This window comes from Filicampus tigris, chromosome 17 (assembly GCF_054856515.1).
Source record: "Filicampus tigris isolate MCC_2025a chromosome 17, RoL_Ftig_1.0, whole genome shotgun sequence".
NCBI classification, from domain to species: Eukaryota; Metazoa; Chordata; class Actinopteri; order Syngnathiformes; family Syngnathidae; genus Filicampus; species Filicampus tigris.
The window spans coordinates 10,619,105-10,645,136 of record NC_141233.1 but is presented as its reverse complement, the minus strand read 5'-3'; the positions used below and the strand labels follow the sequence as shown (position 1 = coordinate 10,645,136).

General features: G+C 41.4%; 1 protein-coding gene across 4 annotated transcripts in view; it reads right to left on the bottom strand.

Annotated features, from left to right (window-relative positions):
• septin8a (septin 8a) overlaps positions 1-26,032 on the bottom strand; it is a 27,826-nt gene extending 1,794 nt beyond the window's left edge. The window contains exons 1-10 of one of the 4 annotated variants that reach the window (XM_086013450.1): positions 25,798-25,975; positions 20,740-22,637; positions 18,761-18,875; positions 18,087-18,282; positions 16,522-16,708; positions 12,825-12,986; positions 12,113-12,209; positions 6,483-6,651; positions 6,263-6,395; positions 5,830-5,999 (exon numbers count right to left, since the gene is read on the bottom strand). In XM_086013450.1, coding sequence (XP_085869576.1) covers positions 5,830-5,999; positions 6,263-6,395; positions 6,483-6,651; positions 12,113-12,209; positions 12,825-12,986; positions 16,522-16,708; positions 18,087-18,253 — 1,085 coding nt within the window. In that variant the 5' untranslated portion in view covers positions 18,254-18,282; positions 18,761-18,875; positions 20,740-22,637; positions 25,798-25,975. Of the gene's footprint in view, positions 1-3,418; positions 4,085-5,829; positions 6,000-6,262; positions 6,396-6,482; positions 6,652-12,112; positions 12,210-12,824; positions 12,987-16,521; positions 16,709-18,086; positions 18,283-18,760; positions 18,876-20,739; positions 22,638-25,797 lie in introns of those variants that run through there. The other 3 variants (XM_086013449.1, XM_086013446.1, XM_086013448.1) reach the window with 3 other exon arrangements.

The following is a 26,032-nucleotide window of genomic DNA, read 5'->3' as shown; positions in this document are numbered from 1 at the left end:
CTTCTGTTCAGTTTGGTACTGAGCTGTAGCCTACAACTTCTGGTACCCTTACAGGATTCTAACAGCTGAACACATTGCTTTCTGGCTGTATATGCACATTGATGGCCACATTTGTCAGATATGTCAAACCCCAGGGACCAAAGATATGTTTCTCAGCCTTTATTGAGCCAAGGCACATACTTGATATTAGCAAAATCTCACAGACCACCACTAAACAACAAAAGAGAAGTGGCGGTAAAACAGGCCAAAATCCAGATGTAAGGCAGGGCAAAAAACAAGTTGCATCACATTTGTGGTTTAACAAAATGTGAGAGTGTAGAAATAAGTCTTAAGTCCAGATTTAAACATTTCTACAGAGGGAGCCATTCGAATTTCCGTGGTGAGGGCAGCACTCAAGTGTGCATGGCTTTTTTTCCCCCCTAGCTTTCAGAGTCACCAAAAGACCAGAATGTTGCAAGTATAAGGCTTGTGATGTAGTCATTAATACATGAGTAATTTCTTGCAGCACACCATGGAACAGTGGGGCTAGATATGTAAAAAGGCTTGGACCCATTTTCAAAGCTGCCTTCAAAGTTTCGCCTCCATGGTTTGTGCGGTGAAAATCTGATCATGTGAGCTGTAGTGACTAGTGTATACATTGACAAACTAAACTGAAGGGTGCTGCTTGGTGGAAACATTCTCCTAGAATGACTTCAGATAACTTAAAAGGCGAAGTCAACCCAAACATCTATTTTTTTTAAGAATATGTTCTGTGCAAGCTCACTAGTTGAAACAAGGCATTCTGATAAATATTGAGTTTGTGGAATAAGAGTTAATCCACCCATTTTTAGCCATCTGAGGGGGGCGGCCATTTGGTCACTTCTGTCGACTGAAAATGACATCACAACTGCTCACAGAAGTGACAAAATGTCCGCTCCCTGAGATGGCTAAAAAGGGGTGGATTTTACTGCTTAACTCATATTCCACAAACGCAAAATTAATTAAAATGCTGTGTTTCAACTAGTGGGCCTGCTGGGAACATATTCTTGAAAAAAAAATGCGTTTGGGTTGATTTCCACTTTAACGAAGCTACGATATTTTACCTGCAATGGTGATTTTCCATCCTTTGTCAATATTTATCTTTCTGCTTACGAGTCTATAGCTGAAGCGGCTTCCACTGGTACACGCTGGGTGAAATGATGCATTCAAAAACAAAAAGTGCTTTGTGTAATAATCACCTTGACACCAGCCTGGACTTGTGCAGCAAAGCATTTTTGCTCAAGACATTCATTTTGAATTCTACGGACTTCCCATCAAGGTGGACAGCGTCGAGTTCATCCACTGCAAAGAAACGGTGGACGAGCATCTCCGCAGCCTGGAGTTCTCCCTGCCCACCAACGCAGTCTACATCTTTGACAGCGCCAACATCCACAAGGGGGAGGTGCACAAAGTCCGGCTCCCTTCGCGCCGCCTCCGACGGAGGATCAAGAAGGTGCGATCCACGGACCAGCTCCGGGACTTGGATGAGTATTACGATGGTTTAAGTCATTTGTACGGCGAAGAAATGAGCTCGAATGCGGAGGGCGGAAGCGTAGGGGGGTTGCCTTTCAATACCCTGCAGGAGAGCACCTCGCCCTGCCCACCACTGCACCCCCCGAGTTAAGTCACGGCACATTTGGGCCAAGCATACTGTAATTCCTTATCATTTTTAGGGTTCGCCACGTTTTGTACAAGTTACAGATGTCGGTGCAATAACCTTGTATTTTGGAAATCGAGTTCTACACTTTGACTCCATGTTGCATTGAGTTACTGTTTGTCTTTTTTCACTTTCACTTCCATATGAAATTGTACTGTATGTGATGCAATAAGCAGTTGGTTGACTGATGAGCGGTCCATTTACTATTTTGTAGTAAAGCTGCAAAGTTTGTTTTTGTGTTCGCCACAAAAAGATCTTGTTTTGTGTGAAGGATAAACTCGAGGCGGTTGTTTTTTTTTTTGCTTTTGGGCGTTTAAATCCTGATTTTGTTTGTTCATGATGTGCTCTAGCTTAAGCCCTCCCAGAGCCACAGTAGCACTTTTCAAAAAGACTTTTAAAATAAAGTTTTTATTTAATCACATTTACTTTGAGCAATAAACCATTTTTTTATTTTACAACTTAATGCTGCGACTGATTTTAATAATTCCACGAGTGTTGATTTTCTTAACCGCCACAACAAAATCATGTGATCGACTGCTACACTAATCATGCTGCGGTTAATGCTTATATTTAGGGACCGAAGTGTCCTATTTTATTTTGCCCCAGCTCTGAAGCTCTGTCATTGTTACTTCCACAAAAAAAGAATGTCTTGTACTAAAGTCTCATAATTTACTGATCTGGTACTTTTTGAATATGAAGTGGTTACTGACTGCAGCTAAACTAGCGACCAGTGTTCTTTCTCACCTCCCCAGGCAGCTATACTCCATGTATCTTTGTTTTATCTGTACCACACAATAAAGCTATGGCCTCAAGAGTCAAATGTGTTTTGGTCTTTTTAGTTCTCAATATCACGTGTAGTGGTTGTCTAGACTATGTGGTCCAAAATGCATTGCAAACGCCGTCAGTTATGTGAAGGAAGCAGATTGTACTGCTGGATGAGGTCCAGAGAGCCCTGCTGGTGGTGCACACACAGAATAATAATGGCAGTGTTGGCAGCGAGGCCCTCTACAAAGGTTGGTGCTCACTATTGTGTTGTCCTCTTGAGTTATCTACTGTCCCTAAAAAAAAAAATAGACACCTTACTCCTAATAAAATATTTGGCACTCTACAGTTGAGTGTATTAACACCACCATGGCACAAAATGAGAGCATTTAGTTTACAGTCATAGTAAACGGTACAAAAATATGTACAACGGAACAAATCTAACAACACATATACACTAATAAATGTTTTTCTTTTCTTAATTGGTAAATAGTTGGTTGTTTTTCTTTACAACACAAATCCCTATTTAATGTAGTTTGTCTTCAACGTGTAGTTCCCAGTACCTATTTCAAATTATATTCATTTTTTTTGGGGGGGGGGACACCCTCTAACATAAATACAATTATAGCTAAATTCTCTCAAAGAGTGCTGATCAAAAATGCAAAGGCTGAATTTTTATACCTGATGAAGTCCCCTGTGTGTGTACATAGAATTGGTTTCTTCAAATGAGGAAGTTTAGCGGGGGGGGGGGGGGGGTTGTTTACAGCCAGCTGCAGGTGCTGTTAACACATACAGCGTACACAACGGAACGCACTGTCAACGAACCATAATCTTCTCCTGTCACACACTTCCTCTGCAGACAGTGGGTGGGATTTTTTTTTTCCCCACCTCTGGCACACACAGAGCTGAAGTCAGCACCACGGGGTGGAAACATGAAGAATACTGTGCTAACTAAGACATGCAACATTGTGGGACAGCCTGTGCGGGAGGAGGGAGTTTAATGTTTGCATTTATTTCCAACGATGGTAAACACAGCTGCTCTCGTTCTTTGACAAGCTGAGGCCATGAGGTTTTCCTGAATGCGTGTATGTGTGTGTGTGTGTGTCTACTGCCTTCCTTTACTGTTTACAATGTTTTTGTAACTGCTTATGGATTTGTTACAATATAATACTCCCAAGACATTTTTGCATAGTAGGTTGAGTAAGCTCTAACAATATTCACATACACTGAACTAATATGAAAATAACAATAATTATAATAAGCACACACCTACGTTATTAGAGTTACACTGCAGTACCAAACAGCCTCAAGCTGTTCGTGAGTGGGTTTGAATCTCTGGTGTGTTGATTTAAAAAAAAAAAAAAAAAAAGACAAAATGAAATCACAAAATATTCATATAAAGTGTCCAAAAATAATAATACAAATAAAGAGGGAAAAATCCTGAATAAATGATGGCCATTGTTGTCAAAGTGAATACTCTCACCATGCTTCACCGCGGCTTCATCATCATCATCATCATCATCATAGGTCCATGTGCACAATGTCAAGATGGAATGTCAAAACACAAAGAACAATGGTGTTGTCGTTGTGATGGAGGACAAATCCGTGGTCGTGTGTGGGGAGGGGAAAACGGCGGCCATAAATTAACTGAAAAAAAAAAAAAAGAATGGAAAAACATAAATGTGATTAAATAAAAACAAACACATCGTGGGGGATGAAATCAAACTGTGAGCGTGTGTGTTTGTGAGTGAGGGGGAGGAAGAAGGGAAGAAATGAATGACGAAATCATGAAAAGGCTGGTGAGGAAATGGAAGCTCACTAGAGGGAGCCAGATGCTACCACATACATGTTGAGGCGTCAGCTGTTATTAAGCGCTAGAGATTAGACGCTGATCTAAAGCCAGATGAGCCTTGTCCTTATATACAGCTCACCATCACTTTAAATTACAGTCAGTGTGAAGTCTACATGATTGTAAGCAAATGGGATCCATTGTCTACTATGCACCCTGGCCAAAACATCACTGTCCAATTGAAAAACGGTACTGTATTTAAGAAATTAAAACAGCCTTTACACGAGATAATTAAGTCATGGTGATGTGTATTTTTGAGGGGCCACTGCCTAAGCGTGGTGACGCCTGGATGACAAAAGCGCCGCCTGTCCCTTTAAGGTGACTGTCAAACTCCAATGAATAGTTATGGCTGGCAGCAAGGTCACAAACCGACGGCGACCGCCTCACTGGAAACATGATTATAATCTCAAACGAGAAAATCCTGTCTGGTAGTTGCATGTGGACATATGATAAGCGGCGCGTCACGCATCGTCAAAGGCACTTTCACACGGTGTGCAAAGTTTGAGTGGAGCGGGCGAGTCTCCTAATAACTAGAGCGAGGAAGGAATGAGCGAGAGGACAGGAAATGTCCAGCGGGGGTCACAGCGGCGACAGCTTCCCTTCGCACATGCCAGGAGGCCTTCTATGGAAATTCAAATGTCTAGTCAACTCATACCGGCCATTCAAATGAATGCCAAGATGTTGAGCCCACATGTCAATGAAAGAAATGGAGCACTAGATCCCTGGTGGATACCTCACAGCATAACAGGTTAAATCCTTGATTCAATGCAAATGACAATGATATCAAAGCAATACGGTTGGACGTTTGGAATATGTGAATTCAGGCAATGACATGACATCACTACTTTGCTTTACTATTTTCTGCTGCCCTTGTCTTTACTAGTGAGCTGGAGCCTATCCTAGGTAACTTTGGGCGAGGGGCGGGGTACACCCTGAACAGGTCGCAAGCTAATGGCAGAGCACATGTAGCCAACCAAGCACACATGCATTCACGCCTACTGGCAATTAAGAGTCATCAATTAACCTCAGAAAATATTTTCCATAATAGAAGGCCATCAGAAAATGCCCTAAAAATAGTAGACATGCATTTTGTTTTTAACAAAGACTCATACATACATTTCATGATTTAAAGATAAAGACAGAGACAAAAAAAAATGAAGAATTTAATTGTGTTTACTTTTATGTGTGTCCATATTTACAGTTTCTAATATTGATATTAATAAATACATTGCTTTAAGACAAAAACTAAGGTTAAAAAAACTGAAGACAGTTTCAGGACCACAGCAAATTTAAGTATTTACATTTTTATATACTATAAATTTTGGGGTGTTTAAAGTATCACTGGCATATAAATGTACTATTATTTTCAAACGCCGGTGCTGTGAACAGGCATCGCTAAATGGTATTACAATCAGAAAATCAATTTTTGAATGCGCGTCTCAGCTTTCACACTGAGGGCTTCTACTGTGGGATGAGATGATGGTGGGTAAGAAAGGAAGGAAGAAAAGTAGAAGTGTTACGAGGAGAGAGGGAGCGTACTTACTTTTTCTTATCCTTGTCTTTCTTGAGCGGCTGGGATAGGGAGAGTGTCTCGGCCGCCACCTTCTTCCTGTTGAAGGCGTTCATCTCCTCCTCCAGGTCCCGTCGCTTCTCCTCCACTTTCCTCTTCTCCTCCTGGTGCATGCGCTTCAGCTGCTCGAACTTGTCATGAAGCTGCAGGAGACAAGACAATCAATTATTGGCACTTGTCATTTCACCGACAGGAAGAAGCATTTTCCTCCCTTTATCCACCCCCAAAAAAAAAAAAAATCGCGAGGTCACTCTTTGCTCACAATCTGTGTTCATCACACTTGACACTGCCGATGATGTGATTTAGCTAGACGATTGCCAGTTGTCGCTATGTTGCTCCGTGTTTTGCAAAAATCTGAAAAAAAGAGGGTGTTGTGCACCTGACATTGTTCTTGCGGAACACTGACCTCTCTCTCCTTCTCTTTCAGCTCTGCTTCCGTCTCCTTGACTTTGTTGACAAACATTTGTCGCATTTCTTCCTCTTTACGTTGCAGGTCTCCTAAGAACTCTTTCCTCTTGGCTTCGTAAGTCTCCTGAAGACTGCAAAGACGACGCGGCGGAAATAAATTAGATACGGCCTTAAGGGGTTTGGAGTTTGCCGTGATGCCTTCTTCCTCCCCCCAGTACCTGAAGGGCTGGCTGTCTGGGTCGGTGTCTTTGAAGCCCATCTCCTCCAGCTTGCAGCGTCGGTACAGCTCGTAGTGGCGGGCGTGCGTCTGCTCCCTCAAATCCTCCATGTTGACTCGAATCAGCATCTCCCGCAGCTTGACGAAGTCGCAGTGGCTCTCGTTCTCCACTTTGAGGAAAAGACATGACACGCTACGTTTTATCATTTGCCTTTTTATTATTGCGCCATGCTTCCTCAAATGGTGGCTGCCCCTATGGTAGATGACATCCACCTAAAAAAAACAAAAAAACAACATAACCCAGAAATAAAGATGTAGAAACTTTAATTATGTCAGTTCATAGATGCCATTTTTCACACACTGACATTAGAGTTAAATGCTGAGTCCATTGCTCAACAAAACAGCAGCACCACTAAGTAAACAGTCTCTCAGATTATTTAAAGCCATTTGAGTAATAGAGGTGGTCCTCGGTTTAAGGTGGCTCGGTTGCTACTGTAAGTGTTCATTTTCAAGTAACTCATATTTATGGCCTAGAAATGATTTTCTAACAGGTATTTTATAACTTATGCTTATGGTACACTGTATTATGACTTTACTAAAGCGTAAGCGTAGGTTAATGATGCACTACGGTGACTAATGACCTGTGTTCAAATTCAGGTTGTCGACACCAGGAAGGAGCAGAGAGGACACACTGTATTGCAAATGTATGTGTAATGCTCACTCCAAACATTGTGTGGGTCCATGTTTGTGTTCTACGGAGCTCTACTTTTGCCGCTTCACCGCAATTCTCCATAACAGCTCTTTGTATTTTGTTTTCAACTCCATTTTCACTTGACATGTATTGTAAAGTATGGATAAGAGTATTTCATATCATTCCAATTTGTGGCATTAAGTAAATGAATAACCGCAGCTACTATTTTGGTAAATACAATCCCTGTATCTGCGAATCAGCACCTTGGCGCAACAAATGTGATATAACACTGTGGTTTTATTGCCAAGCCTTTGCTCCCGGCTTGCATTTTCCGTCGCATTCCAACAGCCCATCTGTCACGCCGTGGCCCTCCCTTCCTCTATGTCTCAGTTTTTTTAAAATCATCATAAAAAGAATCTCTCAAGGAATGCAAAGGGAACATCCTCTGTAATTTTTTATTAATACATAAATAAATTAAATAAAATAAAATAATCCATTACCCGCTGCCCCCGAAGCTGCAGTTGTTTTGGGAAAATTTCACATTTGTATTATTTACTTAGATGTGCTTCATGCCTGACAGACTGAATGCAGGGGGAGATGAGTATCGCAATTTTTGTGACGCAAGATCAGGTTTGTGAGAATAAACTCTTGTTCATGTAGTCAGTAGTTGAAATCCCCCCAATCCTTCCATTAAAAAAAAAAAAAAAATGGGTAAAAACAAAATGCAGATGTCTGCTGTGATAGTTTGAGTCTCTCAACATACATTTCTAATCTGATTTGTAATTATAGTATTGGTTGGCTTGATGCTAATACGTGGAGATACCAGCTAATCATTTAACACCGTATGTTACGTTTTGGAAGAAAAAGCTGAAGTGGAGCGACTGCATCACGAAACTGCAGCCAAATATAAAGGAGATGTTGTGTCTCAAACACCCCTTAATGCAGTAGAAAAAAACTTGTAGGCGGGTAATTGAATCAGCCTGTCAAAAAATAAATAAAAAAAATAGGCAAGATGTTATCAAAGAGCTTCTCTGTCATGACATATCTGCTGTTTGGCAGAGGAAGACACATGCAACGTGGTGGCATGTTGCCCTTCTACACAATGGCAGAAATCTCAAAGGGGCTGATGCGCACATGAGATAACATTGAAAAGTACAAACTAGCCTGCCCATTCACACGGAACTACAAATGCATGTGTGTGTATTTGCTCCCCTCGTGAAATATTACAAAAATGAGGTGAATTACTTGACAGCCAAAAAGGCTGTTGACTGAAAACAATGGAGTTAGAAGTATAATCAATACGGAGAGTGGTCTGTGGGTGAAAAACAAGCAATTGTGAAGCTGCTGATTGCACTGAAGAAAAAAATGCACCACTAGATACTTAGAAAATATTTACAATCATATACTGTAATGCTGAGAATGCTATCCTCTATCCAATCTAGATATAAATAACTGGAAATAAAAGAATAATTTGTACTATTGACATATCGGTACTAAGAAAAATAAAAATCTATCCTCCTAATTTTCAAACCTTTATTCATCTATGATAATTATGTCCCCTTCCAATAAAAAGCAGGCATCTCCAAATTTGTTACCCAAAAAATACAAACAAAATTTAGAGATACTGTACATGCTATTTCCTGAACTTCAACGTAAAACAAATATTTACCATAGAATTATGAATAATTTCAAGGAATTAAAAAAAATAATAATGAAGTGTTTTAATGGTGGTTCAAATGAGAAAAATGTAATGAACCATAATGAGCCAATTGTTTGCCGTCTTATTTTAAGCACAACCGGATTAAGTTTAATTGCCAAGATGGCGTAAGGGTGACTTTGTCCTCACGAATGGCGTGCTTGTGCAGTCAACAAGTTCGAAAACAGACAGGATGTATTCTACGGCCGATTCACTTGGGCTACCGAGCGCTCTTCATTTATATCATTCTATTTGTGCTGACCACAGGCTTGCACGCACACACAAACTGCAAACAGAAGCATGCAAACACAGACAGAGGAGAGGAAGGGACTGGTCTTGCAGTTCAGTTTCACAGAAAAACAAAAAGAACAGTTGTCCGCCAAGAAACCAAATGGCAGCTAAGTGCTTAATAGTTTGCACGTTTGCATACAACGCACTCAAGTACGGGTGGACAAATAGCTGAGAACACATCTGCAGCTCAGAGATAACATTCTTAAAGGAAAAACATAGCCTTGTTCTCCCGTCGGCAGGCCTTCCTCTCATTTCTCATGGCTTCTTGCAGAGGTTAGCATAACGCATCTATATGACATTTGCCTTGCACACATTGTTTCCACTCGCACAGAGCCTCCTTTCACATGAGATTGCTGTGTATGAAATCGGTTTCATGAGGGCTGAGTCATCTGTTTGCTCGCGACGTAAAAGAAAATATTAATATTCCAATTAAAATTAATGACTTTTTGCAGACTAGTTTTCATTTACAGTGGTAAAATTTTAATGATTTCAGAGGACAAAAAAAAAAAACTGCATACAAATTTTGAGAAATTGAACTGATGAAGCGCTTTTACACAGTGGTTTTTATTTTGGCCAAGTCTTGATTTCCTGTTTTTGTTCCTCCTCCAACTGACTTGACTGGACTCGCAGTTTTGACCAGCTTTTTGTGAACAATGCTTTGGATTTGGATTTTTTGCACATCTGCCTCACACATCGGAGGTTCAGGGTTTAAATCTCAGTTGCCGCCTTCCAGGGTGGAGTTGTCGTGTTCTCTCTGTGCCTCTGCGGGTATACCAACTTCCTCCCACATTCCAAAACATTCCTGTTAGGCAACTTGAAGACTATTTGTCCACAAGTATACACAAATTGGAGGATGAAAATGGTGCTGTTGGGAGCGGACCATTATTATTACAGCAATAATTATTGGACTATTTCTGTTGTTGATATGGATATAGGAATGGCTCTAGATTACCCCAATTAGGACCCTATAATGGACTGTGGGACAAAGTACTCAAATATAATTGATGGGGAATTTTATTTTTAAAGTTGACCAAATCAGTTTGCAGATTAGACTGCTCACTCTAACTTAACAGCAGTGCAAGGGAAGAGGGCAAAAGAATCATGGCATCTGCACAAAATGTCCCCGCTGCTGTTCCCCTGATGAGTGTTGAACCCGTCACTCAGCATGAAGTCAAAGTCACAGCTGTAGGCGTTGGGTAAAAATATCCCTCAGATGATAATGTCCTCTGCTAATAATATAGAAGTTTTGAACCAAAGGCGCTCTAGTTCCCATTGCAAGTGCACTTTCCATGCTAGTGGACATGTACAGTTGAACGTCAAATTTTGAACACCCCTGTTGTGCTATATTTTCTATACATCTACAGTACATTGACTTAAATCAACAATACAAAAACACCAGTAAATTATTATTATTAGTGTCATTATTTTATACCAGTAAACTAATAGAAGAGATCGTACAACACGTTGTTAGCGGAGAGTTGGGGCAAAGACGAGAGATTGATGAAAACTGTTTTTCAGTTTTTTTTTGTGACAGCTTTGATGACCTGTGAACATAATGAAATAAGATCCAATACAAGTGCTGTTTTAACACGAAATCCTCCTTGACAAAGATAATGTTTTGACTGACACTGACAGGGAGCTATAAATTTAACTTTTTTTATTATTGTGGTTGTAGTGTGCCGTGCATGGTTTGGAATGACACTAGCATCTCTTGACAGGCAGAAATGATTTGCACTACATAATTCCATAATTATCACATTCATCATTTAGTTCTCAGAGTAGTCATGACAACAAGAAAACCAAATTTGAGAGCAACAGGGAGGAGTCCCTGCTACTATGTGCACATCTCCGTCAAGGCAGACAAAAAGGAAAATGCTGACATTATTAGTTTAGAGCTATAACTTATTTTCTTGATTAATGCTAGAAACTTGAAACATTAAAGCTGAAGTATCAGCGCCGTGATGCAGGCAGCACGGTTCTGTGTATATACGGCAATGACCAAGGCAGCACAGCAAGGTTGTGAAATTGTACACTTCTCCCGTCCGGTGGTGTTGAAAGCAATTATCCTTGAAAGTATCTAATTGTCAAATTATAGGCTGCCGTTTCACTGTGTTACAGTAATATCCCGCCTTTGCTGGGTTCTACATTAAAAGGCACAGATGGCTGAATACTGACTTTTCTGCATGGTTGTGACGTTGCCATTTTGCAGCATCTATGGTCAAGAAGCTTCATGAACACAATGTAGTGTTCATCTGAAGCCGCTTTCATAAAGACAATTAAAAAGACTATGCAAAATGAAACAACCAGCGTTAGGAATGGTGTGCGATGAAGTAATTTGTGGCTCTGTGACACGTTTTCCAATTTCATATTTTTGACCCGATAGAATTGAATTCTGTTGGGGTTTTTTGTATGTTAGATTTAGAAAGAAAAAAACATTTTTTTAAAAATCATTTCATTTTGGATTGCGAATGGAATATGGAAAGAACTAATAAAACGGATTCTTTATTACTGCATTAGCGTAGTTTCGCGAAGGAGTAAGCCGCAGACATTTTCCACATTCGAGTTACATCATTGTCATCGTTGAATCCGACGAAGCACTTTTACACAGCACACCGCAATTACATAATTTCTGATGTCAGTCTATTGTGATGCATAAAATAGTTCTCGGACAACAGCGACTGTTTACAACACTACAGGGTGGGAGAAGTGTGAAACTTCAAACCCCTGTCCCAGCACTGTGGCATTCCCTATGTGGCACTAATTCCAAGGACAACAATTTGCTGACTCAACTCCATTTCTTGTATGTGCCAACTGAAAAAAAATAAATAAATACCGACTTTTATAGGCAGTGTAAAGGGGCCCCTGACTCTTTCACGAACCCAATGTAGTGTTTAGCTGAGAAACGCAACCTCCTCACATCCACAACAAAGACACAGTGCTTGTGTCCACTCACCTTGCACGACACCCCAGGGGTACTGCCTGGCCCTCACTGTTTTGTTCCCAACTTTAACTTCTTCCACGCTTCCCACCACAGCAAAGGGCAGATGAGCCTGCAGACACAACAGAGGTTGCGGTGTCACGGACGTCATGCCAAAGCCATCTCTTACATGTTAACTATCTATTTCAGTGTCTTTTGCAGCAACACAGTGGCGAAAAAAAAGAAGAAACAATATCCAGGCTGTTTAACAGCAGCAGGCATCTCTCATTTAGCCCACATGAGAAAAACGTGCCAGCGTGTGGTCGTGTGAGCGGCACCGCAGTTCTGTTCCTCGTTTAACATGTGGCTCAGTGGGGGCCGAGGGGTCTATTTTGGTGTTCTGATTCAACACACACACATTCTCAGAGCTATGCTTCGTCGGGTAGCCGTGCACAACACACAACCCCAAAAATTAGGTGGCGAGTTGACGCCCGCTGGCTGCCTGGTTTTGGTTTAGTGGAATAAGATTGTAGTGATGTCACCCACTGCGAATAGATGGGGAAAGTAGGCGAGGATGAGCCAGATGTCAAACCAAACGCAGCTTTATTTATCCAAGGGGGGAGTTTTTCCGAGTGTTTTTTACTCTAAAAGTTCAAGATTTGAAAAGGCGGGCAATGAAAAAAGTTTTTTTTCACAGATAAAATGATAATGTGGGAATGTGCTTGACTCAGTTTTCACAACCACTTACGTTCATGGAGGAGTTGATCTCGCTGACGGCTTCGTCGTCTGTTGGGAATTGATAAATCTGGACGCCGTTGCTCACGAGCTCGCTCATAATCTTGATTTTGAATTTGTGGAGCTCGCTCTTGGAGATCGTATCAGCTTTGGCAATGATGGGAATGATACTGACCTGGGGGGAGGAGGGAGGATTAGAAGTGCGGCGGCCACATAGCAAAAAATGTAAACACAGCGGCAGCAGTGCGGCATCCTGCATAGAAATGAGTCAAGTCGGGCATGAAGTCTCCCATCTGATGATTATCGTGCCTGACATGACGTTTGCATGCATTGGCCTTCACTGCAAAGGAAAATTATTTTAAGTGAATTATAAAGAACATAAATCTACTTCCCTTAGTCACAAGGCCACAAAGAAATGTGCAGCGAATCGCAGTAAACAAGCTCAGTCAAACATCGTCACACACACGAAAACAAACCCGACTGTAAAAACAAACTGGGCTTCATCCAAAATGTAAATCACAATGCTCTTCAAATTTCCCCACTGGGATGATGGAAAAGATTCCCAGAGTCGCACATCAGTGCGTCTCGGAACGAGAGAAAATGCTTCTCATAAGTCACATTTCAAGCGCTGCAAACCTCCCCGTATCATTAATTTACAGCAGGGCATCATGCTTAAACACTTTATTTATTACAATACAATGACAGTAAAAAATGGTTTAAGACAGTGACAGGCATTTTTCCAATTTGTTTGTGTCATGCTTCTGTAACTCCAACAGTTTCGCTTTCAGGGACTGTTGTCCGCTTTTGCCCCCCGTGTCGCTGCTACTAAAAAGAAATGGCATGCTCAAATCGAACCTCAAATTTCCAGACGTTCAAAAGTAGTATCAGAAGTGGCAGTGCGTGTAATGCCGTGACTGTATGAGTCATCAAAGACAATTACATCCACCTATTTTCATTTCTCATAATTAATATTTGAGGTGCGGTGTTTATTTAATCAAGTGGATGATAACTTGCGGCACAACGTCCATTAGAGGCCATTATTTGAGGAAATGTGGTATATCAGGAGGCATGTGCAGTCAATTTTGTTAGTATAATTCTACAAATAGTCCTCAAGTTGAAACACAGACTACGATATTATGACCCATGTTAATGGGGGATTTCCCTGCAGCTCATTGGTGGGTTGGATTACATAAAAACTGCAACACCAATTTGAGAGGCGTGACAGAGGCGGGACGCTATCACACACTCGGTTCCATATAAAAGGCATGGGTGGAGAAATGCTGCCAAGTGTAAGCATAGATTCTGGACTCTGGGTGGGCAGTCACACACTCAAGACTCGGAATCAACAAAAATAAACAGGCATATTTGGTTCAACCTAAAACAGTAAATCGCCTGTGATTTCATCCTAAAACAGAACAAAACTGAGGCATTGGGAAAGAGCGATCTTAAAGGTTAGTAGAGGAACAAATCTGTGTACTAAGACAGTTCCCTCGAAAAAGGCTCCCTGTCATTTAAGAACAAAAATAGGCTCATTGAAAAACAAAAAGATTATCTGTGTTCCTGCCTCCAAGCAGCACACTCGGCTCAGGATGCAAGTGAAGAGTGTGTGCGTATATGTGTGTGTGCATGCATGCGAGGGCGGTGCAATTTTTATACGCCGCTAATGAGGGGAAAAACACCATTGTCTTGCTTTCAAAGCAAATTGTACACACGGGAAAAGCTGTTTCTGGTCCACTTTCCCTGTTCTTCTCGTGACAGCACTTCCTGGCTTGACAGGAGATCCGTGTCTGCTTAGCTTCTACATTCAAGCTCATAATCACTACAGTGGTTAATTAAAATGTGTTGGGTTTTTTTTTTGCAACTTTCCATGTACTACAGCTGAGACTGAAGTCCAAGCAGTGTTGTTGTGAAAGGTAGGCATGTTTTTACATTTTGTAATGGTCAGATTCTTTCCACACGTGTGACAGTTAAGATTCTTTTTTTTTTAGAAAAATTAAAAAATGGTGAGGCACAGGTACAACAATTCAATTCACCCAATTTTCTTCCAAATCTGAACTAATCCAAAGCTGACCAGCATTCCAGAATGAATTTTCTTCAACATTGTGGCCAGTGGAACCTCCACCGCAATGGTGGGTCAGATGACAGCAATTGCTTGCAATGACTCGTGGTGATAGATGGTCAGAAAGAAAATGTTTCTTTATAATCATAAGTCAACATGTGTTTATCTTCAAAACTTGAATGAATTGGTCCTTTATATTTGTAGAAAATGTCAGGCATGAAAAAGTATCACAGTCCCACCGAGTTCACTCAACACCGACTCCCTTTCACATGAAACAATATTTATCTTTCACATTGTGGGGAGAATAGTGGGACGGAGATGAAGAAGTTAGAGTGGGGGTCTCAAATTGGCTAGAAACAATAAAGGCACACACACATTTGACAATCCACAGCATGCTTGGGCTCACTTGGCACATCTAGCCCAGGTTGCGACTATTGTGCATATAAAAAATTCGATTCAACCAACAAAGGCACTGTTAAGTTACTTTTAACTAGACTGTTGAGTCAGTAATTGGAGGTTAAGCATCCTCAACACAGATCTTCATACACTTAATTTATTGTGCTCAATACAACACTGGTGGTTTGGCAATTCCAGGCAGTGCAAAAGTCTCTAAATTGAAAAATGCACCTAACTGGAACTAATGAACAAAGGAAATGCCTGAGTACTGCGTTTTTTTTTTTTTTTTCCCTCTCTCACAAAGGACAAGAAAAAAAGCAAAATTTGGCTACGGAGTGTAGTCATTGTTTTAAATAGCATCAAAAGACATTTGGCAGGGGGAGTGCAGCCATGCGTTGATAGCTGAAGTACGCCAGCAGGTTTTGGTCACAGGCTGACCATCTGCTTTCTTCTGGATTTATTAACACTACATCTCCAGACACACAGGGATAAATCTACCACTTTACAATAACGTAAATCAATGTTAGATTATATATGTACATGCTTAAGTAACCATTCTGTGCTGTATATCAGTTTCCAGCAGTGAAATGTAGGGTGGTGTGGAAAAACATGAACATGTTCCTTGAATTATGCAGTAGTTTTTTTTTTGTTGTTTTTTTCTCCCATCCATTTTTCCATGCTGCATTCTCTGTGGCTGTGGTGGTCAAGAGACAGATGGATTTAAATTCATCATTGTAATAAAAGAAACATGTTGGCTTCAAGAGGGACACCAACAGGTCTTTCCCTAAAGCTCCCCAGCTACAGAAGCGCTTAAATGCCAAAATAAACCTTTTACTACGCAGAAATTGGTTAGTCTGAAAAAATCCTATATTAGATGTAGGAAGCCTCTTTCCTTTAAGGGGGTCACTTTTATAAACTCTTCTGAGGGACATACTAAATTTATTTGCAAAAAATACGATGCAACAATTGAACAAATGTCGTTTTTATGACTTCCTCTGAGCTTTTTTTATTAGAATCGGCGGACTGGCTCAAATGTTACATTCCGCACCCCTGTCCTACATAATGGAGGTGGAAGCTTGCAGTTTGACTTGTACTCATTTCAACTGCGAGGATGAAAACAACACTTTGGCAAAAGAGCTCAAGGGACTGAAATGCACACCGCTCTTAGTGAAAGGGCATCAGGATATGACTACACTGATACTGTTACTTGCTAACAATGGGCCAACAGTGACTAAGACTGGTTTGCCGAGTTTACCTTGCTGTCTAGTTTCTTCATAGTCACCAAGTCCAGGGACTTGAGCGAGTGTCCTGTTGGGGCGATGAAGTACAGGCAGATGTGAATCCTGGTGTCGTGGTAGTTGAACAGCGAGCGCTTAATCTTCAGCTCTTCCTGCAGGTAGTTTTCAAACTGAGTGTCGATGTAGTCCACGATAGGCTTGTAACTGTGCGGGAGGACGAAAACAAACGGGTTTAATGCCTTTCAGGAAAAGCAGAGACACGTGTCCAGCGATATGCGCTGGTGCTGAATGCAAGCATTAAGATAGGCTAGTCGCTGGGGTAAAAGCTTCGTTGTTTTTGTGTGATCCAGTTCCTTGCCAAGATCTCAGCTTGAGGCTGCACAGCTGAGTGTTGTATGAGACTTGGGTTGTGTTGTGTTACCCTCTGAGTCTTCTCTCGCAGGGCCAGATGGGGACTTAACAGCCACACCAGTGACCACAGTCGGTATAATTAGGCTTATTTACTCGATCCCATGAAGTCACAAGAGCTGAACAGAAATCGGCCTCAAGATAATGGAACAACAGCTGATGTACAATTTGGAATTTGAGCAACATTTTCAGTAGAAATGTGCCCTATCACAAGATACTCTGTGTGTGTTAGTTTTGCTTTTTCTTTGGACTTGGTGTGTTTTTTTCTAAAGTCACCAAGGAAGGGCAGCAGTGAGAAAAAGGTGGAAAACGCCTGGGGGGGTTATTCGAAGACTCGAAGGGACAAGATAGAACAACTAAAACTTCTATTAACATATGCTTAACAGCTATCTAAAATGACTTCCAGTTAATAAAGGTGCTTTGATTGGGGGTAATCTGAACCTTGAAAAGTTATCTCTTGACAAATACAGTATTTGACTCAATTATCTGCAAAGACCATCTACAGAGTTCCTCCCCACATCATCTTTTGTGGAATGCGCCGCCGCTGACCTTTGAAGTGTGCATTTGCCACACGCTGCGGGGTCTGGCCTTTAGCAGGCCACTTTTACGTGGCTTACAGAGGCGGCTGCTCTCAAAGGGCGTGAGAATGCCGCTTGTTGGTCGGGCTCCAACTCTTAGCAGAGGACCCAGTCCTTCGGGTTAAATGTAAAGACTTCCTCCCTGCCGCTTTCTTTGTATTATTTTCAGTCCCGATGGGGAAAGAGAAATGCGCGGGAACGTGCGCTGATTTGATGTCTGCTTTTCTCATCTGAATGTTGAACAACATGAAGCTAACGTGGCAACCGCTCAAGAAAAATAGTTGCTGAAAGAATTCAAATGTGTCGATGGCCACCACTTTCATGTCCAAATATGCTGCCAGATTTGTCTTTTCTAATGGTAGAATAACATTTTAAAATACTTAATACTTAAAAAAATATATATATATATATATTTATTCAAAGATTGAAATACAAGTTTTGTTTTACATTTGAGGCATAGTTTTTTCCAGAAAATATTCCAGAGTTTCTTTTGGAGTGTTCCAACTTCGGAGTTCAGTTAATCTTAAAATTGAACAACTTGGGGAAAAAAAACAAAAAACGATTTTTAATATTTCTCATTGTTCCTTCATCCTCACCTGTCGTCTTTGTTGATCTGGTCCCCAAAGCCAACAGTGTCCACAATGGTGAGTTTGAGGTGAACGTTGCTCTCCTGCAGGTCGTACGTCCGAGGGCGCAGGTAGACGCCGTTCTGGTAGTGGCTGGCCTCCTCATTTTCAAACATGGTGTTGAAGAGTGTGTTCATTAGCGTCGACTTGCCGATGCCCGTCTCCCCTGAGGATGGTCGGAAGTAACGTAAGGTAATGCGGAGCAACAGAGTGCGTGGGGCGTTCAATAGCTCACAGGGGATCAATACGTCTGGTTTTAAACGCTGCTTTTACTTTCACAAAAACTACTTAGACTTGGTCTTTAACGTCATGCAAAATACTCAATACCTAACGCACTGTTGATGCTGTACTTGACCAAAGAAATATGACTGTCAGCATATTGTGTGAATGCTGAGTCAGGCAGTTATACTAATGGTATTGTGCAACAAAAATGCTAAGTTTCAAATGCTTGTGATCTCACCATTTCTCAGAAAGCACGTGAGCTACTACCTGACATTGCAAAAGGAAACTATGTTTCTAAAATACTGGGCTGGAAAAGCTAGGATACCTCAGACTTTTTTAAATAGGTCAAAACAGATTTGATAAACACCCTCAAAAATATTTGAAATTGATTAAACATGCAAGGTACAACTGTATTTACTTACCTACACAGAGGATGTTAAAGCAAAAACCCTGTGTGACCGATTTGCTAACCAGTTGGTCGGGGAGGCTGTCGAATCCGACATGGCCGCCCAGATTGAGGCTGCGCTTCTCTTCGTTCTGCGGCGCACACACAAGAAAAAGGGTAAACATTTTTTTCAAGACTTTTTGATACGGCACTCGTATTGGATTGCAGACTGTTAATGTTGTGAACACGAGTGAGCGCTTGAGACAAAAACATCAACGTCCCCATCGAGACAGTAATTCAGTAAGTGGGCACAGATACGCTCCGTATCGGAGCTGCGGATGAGAACCTTGAGATGAAAGAGGCTACAAGCTAAGCGCCGCTCATCTGGCCGAGCCACCAAACGGCCGCATTCCCGAAGGCTGATGTCACAGCCGGCGGCGGCAGCCTGAGAGCAGAGCTCGGCTAGACGTGACCGCATCGGCAACCTTCGCATACATGACGGCGCCTCACATTTATCATGAACCTTGAACGCTGAGTCGTGTATCCAAGTACACGGTGATAGGTTTTGAAGCACAACAGACGAAAGGTTTATGATAGGAAGCATTGACTGGAATGAACAGTCAAAGGTCATCCATCCCTGAGGAAACAACAGTTCCCAGGCCAATGTGAGGCTTAGGACAACAGGAAATGGCTGCAGGGAGGGGCCGCCACAGGTGGCTCCTGGCAAAAAAAAAAAAAAAAAGTATAAAACATGATAAGGAGAGGATATCAGATTTCGTGCAATGGGCACAACCACATCTGATTAGGTGAGGTTGTCTTTGCTCGATTTTATTGGCCCCATTCAATTCTGCAAGCACCTAAATGCAAACTCTCTTGGTTGCCAAAAAACACAACAGACCGTTTGTTAGCCTTTACCAGACTTTGTAAAGATAATAAACGTTTGTGGTAGCTGAAATCAGGCATTATGACAAAGTAAAAGGGTGAAAATGGCATGACTAATGCCCAGACAGCATTCGGGGTTGAATAAACATGTGATGATGACAAAATGTGGCAAAAGCAGAAGGAAGACGCGAGAGGTGTTACCACTGGCGGCCAACCCTAACCCCCCAACACACACACACACACACACACATACATACAGCAAGTTCTAACGTTGCCTGGGTGATTTGCTTTAATTTGTCAGGGAACGTTGCAAAGGCTGTTGCGAGTGTTGCTGAGCAATTTACGTTAAGGCAAGTACGATAAACACATTGTGCCATGATTGAAACAAAGGAACAAGCTGAGCTTTCACTATTACACCAACAATACCTAACCTATACGTGCTTTTAAAACTAACTGACCCATGTGATTGTTGTAATCTGGAGGAATGTCCCATTGAGATTAGACAATATTCCTATAATTTTTTTACTTCTTAAAGAGCAAGTCAACAATTCAAAAATTCTAAATATGTACTATGCACCTCCATTAATCTAAACATGGCATTCTGATTAATATTGCATTTGTGGAATACGAGTTAAGCAGCAAAATCCACCCGTTTTTAGCTATCTGAGGGGGCGGCCATTTTGTCACTTGCTGTCAACTGAAAATGACATCACAATTGCTCAGGGCTCAGGTGAAACCAATCATGGCTCACCTGTTTTCTGAAGCTGAGCCATGATTGGTTGTTCTCGGAAACCTGGGAAACTGTGATGTCATTGTCAGTCAAGAGTAAGTGGCAAAATGGCCGCCCCCTGAAATGAACAAAAACGGGTGGATTTTGCTGCTTAACTCATATTCCACAAACACAATATGAACCAGAATGATGTGTTTAGACTAGAGGGGCTGCATAGAACATAGTCTTATATAGACATTTTGGGGGTTGACTTTCCCTTTAAAAAGCAAACAGTTAAACTAGGACACAATAATTATGTTCTTGTCGTGTGGGGTCTCTTAAAATTTCAAAATCTGTGAAGGTGTTCAAAAATGTCCTTCTTACATCTATATATATATAACGAGCAATTATTTTCCAAGTCTTACTCCAGAGCGGTCTGATGTGGCTGCTTAGCAAGGTGGAAAATGAGGCCCAACTGGAGCGCAACAGGAGCAGCATGAGGTGTCGAGAACAGATGTCGGATCGGGGCGGCTTCTGGAGACCCTCGGGGTCTAATTCAAACGTGTGAGGGCAGGACGCCACCTGATAACCTCGATGACAAAAGCACATGCAGGTCCTCTGATGAGAGCGCTTGCTTCCCATCCAAGTACCATCATGCGGATTGAGTCAAGTGTCCTCTTAGGTGGCACGGATCATCAAGTGGACATTTTCAAGTCATGTTACTAATGGGTGATGGCAGAAATGTCCACGTCATCCCAAAGATGGTGAATGTTAAGCGCCATCAACATGCACTTGTGAGTTCTTACAGTATGTAGAGTGACAAGGATGACACACAAAAAAAAAATTCTCTGTTAAACGACTCAAGTGTCCTCCCTTCCTGTTCCGTAATTCTCACGCGTCTCCGTCGCCCCGCCCCCTCGCTCATCTGCGGCCCACAGGAAAGACAAAATAAATGAGCGAGGGAATTGTTTAACCAGACATGTTTATCTTCGTGAGACTTTGCAGACACTATCGCGGAACTCGGATAAAAATACACAAATCATGAGCAGAACGCTTCAATGAATCGCTCACTGCTCACCTAAATAATGCATTGAAAGTAGCAAAACAAAAAACTGAAATAATAGTGTCAATCTACGGAACTGTCAATTAAGCAAGAAAATAGCACCTTTTTTTTCCTACACTACAATGTGGTTTTCCAGTGATTTACTGGAGCTCATGAGACAGGATTGATTGGCTGGGGAAGATGAGATTGCACAGTTCGGAAGCCAAAAAAGCATGTGGAAAAGATTGAACGTGAAAATATGCGAGTGCATGCGGCCTTTCACTTGTCCTCAGTAATGAACGGGGAAAAAAAATACATTCATCTCCAAGCGCCAGATCAAATATTTGAATGATCTGGGCCAGTGACTAGCGAAGGAATCCACCATACAGCCGGCCTTCAACCTGCGCCTTGTCCCACATTGCAGCTTCGAAAGTCAAATGCCTCGGAACTTTTTTTTTTTTCCCTTTAACAAAAATTTGCGCAACTGTTTGCTAGAATTGTCAAGTCACAGAAAAAAACTGCATTTTCACGGACTGTTATTTTGACAGTGATTGTCGTTGTCCGGCAGGTATTTTGACCGTCAAACCAGACGCTCATTTGACTATAAGATTTCGAGATGCTGCGGCAATATCCCGCCTCCTCTGGCTTCGAAAAGGCACCGTCGGAATAAATTCAGGATCAACTAATGAGAGCTAAGAGTGTAAAATTGTTTTACTATTAAAAATATATTCCTACACATTTTATTGAAGCCACATTTAAACCTTATAACAGATGTATTCAATTTCCGTTATTTCCAAGGGAACAATGTATTCTAAATGGAACGGAGTGCGTGACGCCTTAGCGGTTGCACTGTATAAGTTATTTTTATGGACCCTCAATCAAAATTTCCTGGACAACATTCGCGGGGTCTGCTTCTCGAGTTTTGAGAGCCTCCGACCTCTTCCATACATAGATAGACCATTCGCACAGCGGCAGCAGCGCTGATGTCGTTCTTCATTGCACAACATTGACTCTGACAAGCTCGCCTCGAGGCACTTGTGGCATGTTCACTCTATAAGCACCGCAAATACATCACCGATGACACACTACATCCTGCATGCAGCGCATACCGTCTGACCCAAACGTGTGAAACAATTAAGTCCTTGAATGCGTCGGAGAATTCGTCTTTGGTGTACAGTCCGTATAAGCAAAGGACTGTTGCAAGCATCTTGTGGCATGGCATGACTCCACCGACTCTTGCCTTGAGTTGCTCATGATGATAATTCCAGATTGCATGCAGGCCTAACGGGGAGAGAAACAATAGTCTTCAGGGTCAGTAAGCACCCTACATGGTGACTATGTTGTAGGGCTTTTTCTTATATAACAGCGGCGCAGTATGCTTGGGGACCAGAGAGTGTGGCTGGTTCAAGACCCTTCGTGGAACAAACCACAAGTCAAACATGGGAAAAGCGCTATAATTTGGATTTAACTTTTTCTGGACAGATTATGCCGTAAAAGTGGAACAAAAGTTGAAGTCAAGATCATCAACATCTTTTTTTTCTATTGTAACGTTGTAGGTGTTAACTTCTTTTGGTGCTTTGTAGTTGTTATCCGATGAAGGCCATTCCGATCAAGATTTTATTCTGAACAAGAGGGGTGGTTTATGTCGATTGATAGTCTGATCGCCGTGCATGAAAACACTTAACACTACAAAAGTAGAGCGAGCGAAAGACAAACACGCAAGTTCTAATCGCATCACTATTTTTAGTATCCGTGAAAACAGTGCATCGGTTCATAATTTTAATTCGAACTCTGATTGGGTTAAACAAATGTTGTCCATGTAAATGTAGCCACTGAGAGACAAGCTTAATATCTTGGGGAGGAGCTAAATTTAGCTTGAGTTGTTAGTGGACATTACAGAAAGTCTTTGCCGCATGTCCAATTATCCACTACATGCATTTTTTTTCTTTAAATCAAATCATCTACTGGCCATTTAGTTTTACTTTTGTAAAATGAGTTTGAAGTGATATTAAACTGTAAAGCGATCATCGATTGTCATATATTAACGGTTCTTACAAACACATTTAGGTTAGTGTTAATTACCGGTACTCACATTTTTTTTTTTTTACATTTGTGTAAAAGCCAGACGCCAAATTATAAATCAATGCTTTGCAGCATTCAAGTTGAGAGCCACCACTATTTCAAATGTGCCATCGTACACTATATTGCTTGTATTCACTTCTTTTAAGGACTACATAAAGTACTGTTTCATTTGATTTGCAAACTTGACATGCTTGTATGTTCCAACATCACTGGAGGGCTTCTTTAAATGAGCATTGCGCTGTTATGCATTGGCCCGCGTTCGACGCGAATCAATGAGAGAAAACAACAGTTGCGGGGTAATTGGCTGCATTGATCGCCTGGCCTGGCCTATAAAGTTATGCAGAAGCTCCACTCGCTCCGCGACGTGTGCCAATGACATGGCCATATCAATAACCGTGTGGCCTTTACACCAACGGCGTCGGTTTGTTCAATATGGTCTCACTTAGTTTCCAAAAAGAGACAGGAAGTCAGTCGGGCTCCAGCTGTGCAGCCGCTACCGCTGGCCTGCTGCTCTGCATTCTCAGCATTTTTCCCCCATAATCAATGCCCCAATTTTATATTCCAAAATCCCAGTCAGCAGTACAACTGTGCATGTGTGTGCTAGAAGCTCACCAGCATACGCTGCTTTTGACTGCTTTTTTTTTTTTTTTTTTAAGACATTAGTTGCACAAACAAGGAGCAGCCCAGAGCTTCCTCTTAATCCCTTTATCCTTAAAACACACTCCTACCTAATGTCCACTTCACAAGCATGCATTAAAACTTTCACGAAGCCTCGAAGTAACAAGGCGTATTTAGGGACACACTGAAATTATACAAATTGTTCCGAATTACAAGACTAAAAATTAGATGTTATAAAAAAAATATATATATGTGGGAGAATAAAGTTATTTTCAGGGGGGAGTTGCGATATTACTGGATTCAAAAAGTCAAAATGGTATGTGAATCTAATTGTTTTCTTTTTTAGAAAAAGCTGCAAAATTACACAAGCAGCAAGTCATAATTTAATAAATTCATAATATTATGAGAACAAAGTCATAACAAGAATACAGCCCCAATATCTGGAAAAAGTTGAAATGTGACATTAATAACATTGCACTATTTACAATAATGAAATCATAAAATTACGACAAAAGGTGCAGTGTTACGAGAATAATGTTGGAGTGTTACCAGAATACTGTCCGAATGTAAAGGGAATATAGCCAACGGTTATGATAAAGGCCTAACATTGCAAGAATAAAGTCACAGCATTAAGGGAATCAAGTCGATATGTTACGAAAATAAGGTTTAATTATTATGAGAATTAACCCGTAAACTGATAAGAAAAAAGGCAAAACGTCGTTATGAGAACAATCTCACAATATTAACAAAGAAGTGCAAATGTTACCCCAAAAAAATGGTTGAAAGTTACATGAACAAAAATTGTAGTTAAGAGAATAAAGTCGTGACGTTACAAGAATATAGTTGAAGGTTATGAGATTGTGGAATACGAGAAAAATAAAAATCGAATGATATCAGAAGAAATTCTTCATACTGTGTTACAGGAATACAGTCATAAAGTTACAAGAAAAAACTATTCCTACAATAAAGTGGTTAATGTTACGAGAACACTAATATAATGTTACAAGAAAATTCATGGTGGTACTTGGAGCACTCAGTATGAGTATATTTTAGCTGGTAACTGGACTACACTATTCTATATTAATAACTCATAAACAGATAGCTCTATGTGTGATTAATTATACGAATCTGCTATGCACTGCAATAACTGCGGTAGATTTATTGCCACTAATTACATGAAATATTTCATATACATTCCTGTCTTTTATGACAAACTGAAATGCACAAACACAGTACCCAAGTCCTGATGTCCCTCCCAGCCCAAACTAGTCAAAGGGGAGGATTAAATTCATGGTGACAGGTTGTAGTCAGTTAATTGTCATGTGGAGGCATCTTTATGATGCACTTGCAGCAGGCACATGCAAAACTGGAGCATTTACCTGCTAGCTAGCTCACATTTGTCATGGATTCCAATGCAGTAATTTATTTAAAAAAACACACACCCACGCCAATAACACACACATGGTCTGTGAGTATAGTGAGACACTAAAAGGCAAAACTTCACCGAAAAATAACTTTAAAGAGGCGTCATTTGTTTGGATTAACCTGCTTCCACAGAGCACTTCCACCGTGTGGTGGGCTGAGCCCCCATAGACAGCCCCACATTGGAGGCTCCTAAGGCGGGGGAGAGGCTTAGCCACACACCCGCTAACACTCTCCGTAAATCACTATCGCAACCGTTATTTTTCAAGGGATCTTAAAAGGAGAAAACACGCCACCCTGGGACAGGGGGTTCACTCACCGAAAACACGTCCACGTCCGTGGCAGCCATGGTGCGGAATGTGCGGTGTTTGGGCGTGCTACTGAGGCGGACTGAGTGAGAAGTGGGGGCGAAAGGGGAGCTGCCCTCGTCTCTCGCTAATGCTCGCCTTCTGATGACATGAGGAAGTAGAGGCAAGAGGATTCACGCAGGCGTCACTCTCGCGTCGCTTCGACTAACTCACACTCTCCGTTTCCGCCTTGAGAGTCACACATAC